The 7,261-nt window shown below is 61.1% G+C and overlaps 1 protein-coding gene and 1 pseudogene across 1 annotated transcript in view; one reads left to right on the top strand and one right to left on the bottom strand.

Annotated features, from left to right (window-relative positions):
* Window positions 1–7,261, bottom strand: part of CFAP99 (cilia and flagella associated protein 99) — a 35,256-nt gene that overhangs the window by 17,404 nt on the left and 10,591 nt on the right. Inside the window, exons 3-4 of the mRNA XM_023520236.1 lie at window positions 2,533–2,677; window positions 1,467–1,597 (exon numbers count right to left, since the gene is read on the bottom strand). Coding sequence (XP_023376004.1) covers window positions 1,467–1,597; window positions 2,533–2,677 — 276 coding nt within the window. The remainder of the gene's footprint in view (window positions 1–1,466; window positions 1,598–2,532; window positions 2,678–7,261) is intronic.
* LOC111729244 lies at window positions 1,249–1,377 on the top strand (annotated as a pseudogene).

Here is a 7,261-nt window from a genome sequence, read left to right as displayed (position 1 = left end):
CCCCTTGACCCTGAGGAGGGTGGACACTAATGGGACTGGCGCTGCCCAGTGGGCATGGGGAGTGGGCTGAGGTAAGGCCTTGCAGGGTACAGCTCCACCCCTGCAGCTCCCAGGTCCCTAGGGGGCTTGTGTTCTTCTAGAAACTCTCTAGGGAGGTAGATGCCCCTGCACCGGGGGCACTGAGGCCACCACGCCCCATCTGTCCTGTGTCTATACTGCACGGTGGCCCCATGGGGTCCTGTGTCACCTCCTCCAGGCTCTGCTGGGTCATCACTGTGGGACCCAGCTCAAGATGACACGCGGGCCCCTTGTTCAACAGTTATTAAGAATTTTGAGACCCATACAGCAGGGCATAGACCTGGTGCAGGCCTCTGAGCCCAGGAAGCCAGCCCTGGCTGTCTCCAAACGCCACGCACAAAAGCTGCCCATTTTGCTTTTTTTTTTTCCCCCCCTTAAAAAGGAAGCTCTTGCTTAAGATAACTAGGCAAATATCCATCCATCATGAACTGCTCCTGTTTATACATAGATAATTATGGAGATAAAACACGGCTTGGGGTCAGTGCTTTTTCTCTCCCGCTTGTTGGGTGGCTGAGGGGCTGTGTGAGTCCCCAGTCTGGATTTCTGGGGCCTCGGCCCTGGTGGAGGTCACTGCTCCAGGTCCCCCTTGCCCAGGCGTGGGGGATAGGTGGAGGCTTCCACCCCCACCTCCCCCTCTCGAACTACCCGCGGAGCTGGCTGCTTCCGTCCAAAGAGGCCCCAAGTGCTCCTGGGGCCTGAGCCCGTCACCCCTGTCTAGGGTTCACTGCCCTGGTCTGGTGACAGCCCCCCGAGACCCCAGAGCATGGAGGAGCAGCGCGGCCGTTCGAAGCCTGGTCTGAGACCGGGCCCTGCAGCTCGCCTTGCTGTGCGATGCTGGGCTAGTGACCGAACCTCGCTGTGCCCTTGTCCTTAACTCTGGGATGAGTGCCCTGTAGCAGTGACCTCACCTGGTGGCCGTGAGGAAGGAGCAAGACCTGCCCCCAGGAAGCCGCTGGCCAGCAAGGAGTAATGGCCTCTGCTGACTTCAAGGCCCTGCTGGCCCCGAGGGCCTGGGGAGGTTCCAGAGGCATGGACTATGACCAGGCAAGGACCCCCACCCTGACCAATGGCTCCCACCCCCTGGGACATTGAGGGTGGGACTCAAATTTCCTGGAGACCAGAGGAGGACATGGTGGCGATAAGAAACCTCAGTTTTAAACACAGAACCACGTCTACGGCCATGTCATCCCAAACAAGCCCAAACAAGCCCGATCCCTTCCGATCTGGGAAGCTAAGCAGGGTAGGGCCTGGTTAGTACTTGGATGGGGGACCAGCTAGGAAGACCAGGCGCTGTAGGCTTTAAAAATAAATACACAAAACAAACAAGCACAGAACCAACCGGCAGAGCTACTGTTAAAATGAGCCGGGAGGGTGAGCGGTCGGCTGGGACAGACCTGTGCCCTGGGTCTGAGAAGGTGGCTCACCTTGTGCATCTTGTCTGCAGGCTGGGACCTGACGATGTCACAGAAGAGCTGGAGGCCAAGCTCCTCCAGCTGGAAAGTGGCCAGGTAGCAGATGACTGTGGGGACGGGGAGGCGTGAGTGCGCGAAGGGCGCCCCACGAGGGGGCCGCTGGGTCCCCCCTGCCAGGCGCCTCAGCATTTCATCTCGGGGAGTCAGCCGAGGCACTGTCAGGGCGCATAACCACAGGCCAAAACACCCTATGGCGCCCAAGTGAAAACGGTAGCTGGGACACAGCAGGACAAGCGGCTGGTGGGACATTGTGTGGCTTCAAAGCACTTCACACGTGCTCTCTCATTGGTAAGCTCTCAGGAAGTCCCAAGGCTCTAGGTAAAAGGGAAAACCCCTGGCCCTCAGTTTGTCACTTCTGAGAGACAGGACCTCCTTCCGGCAGCTGGGAACCCGTGTCCTGTGCTAGGCAAGGGACCTCTGGGGAAGGGACTGCTTGTTACGCTGACTGCGAGGTGTGCAGGCCACACTGCTGACCACTGACCATGGAATCTGAACCACACAGCTCTGGACCTGGCATTGGGCCACCCCGCCGGGCCTCTGAGCACCTGTGGTCCCCACCCCTGCCCTCAATGGTCACCCCCCCATGAGAGCAGACAGCCCGTGGGAGCCGGGACAGAGACATTGCCCATTTAATCCCCAGGACAGTCCAGACTGCAGCCACAAGGCCAGTGCTGTCCACAGTCCTTGGGGTTGGTGGGTTGGGACCTGAGCAGTGATAAAGGCTTGTCCTTTCGCCCAGGCTGGCCTTCTGGGGCATAGTCCTGGCCAGGCCAGGCCTGCAGAGCACCTGGAGTTTCCACATCTGCAAGTTGGGCAGGCAGCCGGGGGGCGGGGGGTGTGGGGGGTACTGAATGGGGCCAGGGCTGGGGAGGTGGGCGGGGGCAGAGCATGCGAGTCCCTGGGGACAGCACTTGCCCAGCAGGCAGGGCAGTAGGCCGGGCCCGGGATGGGGTCCCTGGCTGGGCGGGAGGCCCGCGCGCACCCCGGAAGAGGCTGTAGTCGGCCCACAGGCAGAGCCGGCCGTCCCGCACATAGAAGGCGTCCACGACGACCGCCAGCAGCTTGTGGTACTCGAGGCACCCAGACAGCACCTCCAGGACGAACGCCTGCTTCTGGGGGCTCAGCGTCTGCAAGAGAAACAGGCCGGGAGGGGCCACCGGCCTCGCTGGGGGAGAGGGTGGCGGTCTCCCCCGTGGGCGCAGGCTGGGATAGCTGAAAACCAGAGCAAGGGCGAGTCGGGGGGCGGGAGCCCTCAAAGTGCTAGGGAGAAGCTCGTCAGCGCGGTACAGTCAAGAACGGGGACGAGTGGGCACACCCCGAGGAATCAGCCCCACAGGCCCTCCCGGCTCATGACAGTGGGAGGGACCAAGACAGAAATAAAGACGGAAAAGGACGACCCGGCAGCCCCATTGCAGTGTGATCCCCAGGGGAGCCAACAGGAAGCAGAATGGAGGGGGCCTGGGCCCGGGGCCGGCGGTGGGCGCTTGTGCAGTGGGGACAAAGAGTCAGTCCTGGAGGTGACGGTGCGGACGGCCGCACGACGGTGCGAATGTGCTTAGCACTCAGAGACCAGACAGCTCTGACGACAAGTCGTACGTCGTATGTATTTTACCTCAGGGCCGGGGGGAGTGGCGTTGGGGAGACTCACTTGTCGGAACAGCTTGGGGGTCCTAGCCTGTGTACGTCACCTGTCGTCTACTCAAAAAAGTAATTAAGCTTTTGAAAACTGGAAGAAAGGACATTTACTGTCGCCAGCACAGCGAGAGAAAGACAGATGTGGTGGGGTGGGTGGGGTGGGCATTGACTCTCTCCTGGAAACAGTTTGGAAACATGTTTCCAGAACCTTCTGTTTCCCGTGCCCTTTCATCCAGTCATTACACTTCTGGGAACCAAAGGCACAATCCAAAACGCATCAAACACCCACACGAGAGAAGAGAAGCTTGGGCAGCAGCCACCTTAATGTCAGCAGGGGGGCGTCACCCGGTCAAAGCCACCGCCCCACGGCACAGGTGAGTGTGACGCAGCCCTTAAAATGAAGTTCCCAGGAAGCTCACAGCGCGAGGACACCACGGCCGTTAACGCAGGTGTCACGGAAACGCAGACCACAGTCCCACGGGCGTGGACAGCAGAATAAGCTGTCACCAGCAGGAACGTTAAAACTTTCATTGTTTGCCAATCGATTAGGTAAATTTTGGTAACCCGTTGTTTTATTTTGAAAATTTTTTTTATCATCAGTGAAGTTTTTTACGTCTGCTGGAGACTTATTTGTGTTTTTCTCCTGTGAATATCAATTTATACTCTTGGCTAACTTTTTCTATTGGGATATTTTTCTGTCATTTTTATGAGTTCTTTATATCTTAAGGCAATTAACAGGGTCGTGACTGTGATAGGTATTTGTCACGAGTCTGTAATTTGTCTTTTTGTGTAAACGATTTGGGGCACATAGAGCATACAGAACTCTTACTTTCCTTGAGGTCAAATCTTTTCCTTTGTGACGTCTTCCCTTGTTTTTATGCTAAGAACACAGCGGCGTGATGAGACCACCTGAGGCGTCCTGGACAAGCCACAGGCCCCCGGGAGCCCCTGTCCGGGTGTGCGAGGGGGCTGTCAGGGCACTGTCTTGGCAGCCGGTGTCACTGCCACTCGCTGCAGAGTCTCCGCTGGCTCTGCCCGCGGTTCTGGGCTCAGTGTGTTCTGGGAGACATGCTTGCAGGACACCGGGAGGGGAAGGGGGACGGCGTGCCTCTTGGTCCCTCAGCACAGGGAGTGGGTGCCGCCTGGGTGGTGGCCGGGCGGCCGCAGCTCCCCACTGTCCTGTCCCGGGACCCGCGGCAGCGTGGGGAGCACGGCACAGGAGAGCCAGCAGCCCCAGACCCGGGCGCCCAGCACAGACTCGCCTGGGAAACCCGGGCTCCTTCCCGTGCCTGCCTGGCTTCTGGCTCCCGCGGACGCTGGGCTGTCATGTTCTGTGACCACGACCTGCTCTGGGCTCTGTGGCAGTGTCCGCCTGGCTTCTCCGAAGTCCACGTGTCGGAGGCCTTGGGGCCCAACCCTCCCACCTCTGCGTGACCACGACCGTGACCGCTCACTCTGGCGCCAGAGCTGAAACCGTGCTGATTCCCAACGCTCCTGCCACCTCCCCCTGGATGTCCCAGGCTGTGTCCGGTCCTGCCCCTCGCGACCCGCCCGGCTCGGTGACCGCAGGCTGCCTCGGCCCTCCGGGTCAGACCGCACGGAGCCCTTCCTGACGCGTTTCATCCGCCACGGCCCAGGCTTCCGGACGGGGGTCCCCACTGCTCCGCAGTTCCTCCCCCCGCCCCCCCAGCTACTCCCAACCCAGCCGCCAAGGGGTTCTTTTAAGATGGAAGCCGGAGCATGTGCATCCTGCCTCAGAACATTCCAGAAGGAGAGCCCTGAGGAGGCCGGTGAGACCCGGTGTGGGCCGGCCAGCTCCCGCAGCGCCCAGCGGCCACCCTGCTGCTCGGACGGCGGGGCGTCCCCTGGGCGGGGCGTCCCCTCGGGGCCACTGGCCGCTGCTCCTTCCGCCCTGGGCCCTCGGCGCGCTTCCCACGCCTGCTCCCCTCCTCCGCCCGCCGGGTCTTTGCCCGGACGCCGCTGACCTCCCCGCACCACCAGCCAGGGCCTGGCCCCTCGCCGGTCGCTCGCGCTGCTGGTTTACGGCCCCTTCCCTGAATGTCAGCTGGGCGGTCGCCGGACCATGTCAGAATGCCCGGCCTCCGTGGGACATCGGGTCAGCGCTGGGCTCAGCGGCCAAGCTTCTGCCTCAGTTTCTCTCTCAAGTCCCTGCTCCCTGGGCTGCACCCACACATGAGGGCCCTGGGCCCCTGGGGAACTTGATACACATTGTGACAGGCAGCAGGGCCTGGAGCCGGCCGGCCAGAAAGCAGAGCGTCAGCAGGGCTGGCACGGAGGGCGCCTGAGTCAGCTCGGCCCCGCGGGGCCGCCTGCCTGTGCGGGACGCCTGCCCCCAGCTGCCCCCGCCTGCCAGGCTCAGACAGCAGCCACTCCGCTTCCCAGTCACTGCGTCTGCATTTGGGAAGTGTGTGTATTTTTAACGAGGTCAGAACCTTGAGCCCACGCTGCTCTGATGCCCCAGCCCCCGCAAGGCCGGGCAGGGCCGCACAGAACCAAGGGTCCTGGAAGACCCAGAGTCAAGCCATAATGACACCCTGGCCCACATGCCAGGCTGGGCCCATGGCCAGGTCCTCGCCGCTGGGGAAGATCAGCCCCACCGGTCGCCAAGAGGGGACCGAGGCCCAGGTCAGAGGGCGCAGAGCCCTCCACCAGGTCCTCCTGGCTGGGCCAGTAGAGGGTGGCCGGAACTGGGCTGGGCAGGCTCCCCCTCAGAGGAGGCAGGGTGTGACCCAAATCATGGCAAAAGGGCCCAGTACCAGAGCTGGCCGCCAACTCTGGGCTGGCCGCTGTCACTGAGCCAGCGGGCTTTGGTTGCCCACAGGGCCTTGGTCAGGTTTAGGGCTCCCGAGTCTGGGGACCTGGGCCAGCTGCCCTCAACCCCCCACCAGGAGAGGGGCAAACCCTCTGATAAGGCCCCGTGGGCAGTTCTGGGGAGGGACAGGGCCTGTGGGCGGGGGGACCTGAGGCCACACGCTTGCCAGCTTTTCACAGTCGCCACCTGCCTCCTACAGGAGAGAGTCACTCCAAGTTCTTAGACCGAGGTTGTCCGTGGACCCGCAGGGCCAGGGCAGAGCTAGACCAGGGTCAAGGTCAGAGAGGGGGCCTGGACACCGACTGAACTCCGAGCAGGACTTGTAATTCACATCGCCAGTCCCTGGGGGCTCCTGCCCGTCAGTGATGCACAGACTGAAGTCGGTTAGAAAAGCAGATGAAGGGGACCTCCCTTGCCTCCTGCCCAACGGAAGGCCGCTCTCTCCCTGGGGATGGCGATGTGCCTGGCGGAAAAGCTTTCTAGCCCCTTTGCTGCCGAAGGACCCATGGGGCACACGACTTCAACCAGTGACACTGAATGGCAGATTGCTAGGTGTGGCCTCCAAGAAAGCTCCTTGGAAGGTAAGCAGACTCTGCTGACACCTGCCTAATGCTCCTTACCTTTCTCCTCTTCTCGCCTGGGACATGGATGCTATGCTGGAGGGAGGGCAGCCCTTTTGTGACTATAAGGCGAAGGTGCAGTCTAAGGACGGCTGAGCACAGAGGAAGGACACTGAGTTCCTAGTGGCACCGTGAAGAAGCTGGGCCCACGTTGGCCTGCCATCTGCAGACTGCTGCTTATGCGAGCAAAGACACCCCCACTTCTTGAAGCCACTGCTTTTCTGGATTTTGTTATAGCCAGACACTGTTTCCTGACAGGTACACATCCAAGTGCATAGTTCAGAAAAAGACATGCATCTTGCTCCCAGACTCATGAAAATTCAACAAGAGAAATGCTGGTTATAGCTACACCAAGTACCTTTTCCCACTGACGTGACTGGCAGAGAGAACACCGTTTGCCGGCGCACCCTCTGTCAGAAGGCCTGGCGGGGCCACAGGGAGAACAGTCTGTAGGCCCCATGGGGAGGGGTCACCCGGAGGTGCTACCGAAATCACGAGGGCCCGGACTTGTCATCGAGAACCTGTGTTTTCCAGAACTCGCCCCTGGGTGCATCTGCCCAGGTGCAAAGGGACAGACGGACCAGTCAGTCCCCGGTGAGACGAGGACGTGGGACGAGCCCCAC

Source organism: Pteropus vampyrus, unplaced genomic scaffold (assembly GCF_000151845.1).
Source record: "Pteropus vampyrus isolate Shadow unplaced genomic scaffold, Pvam_2.0 Scaffold253, whole genome shotgun sequence".
In the NCBI taxonomy this organism is placed as follows: domain Eukaryota; kingdom Metazoa; phylum Chordata; class Mammalia; order Chiroptera; family Pteropodidae; genus Pteropus; species Pteropus vampyrus.
The sequence above is the reverse complement of the archived record's forward strand: the minus strand, read 5'-3'. Positions and strand labels throughout refer to the sequence as shown.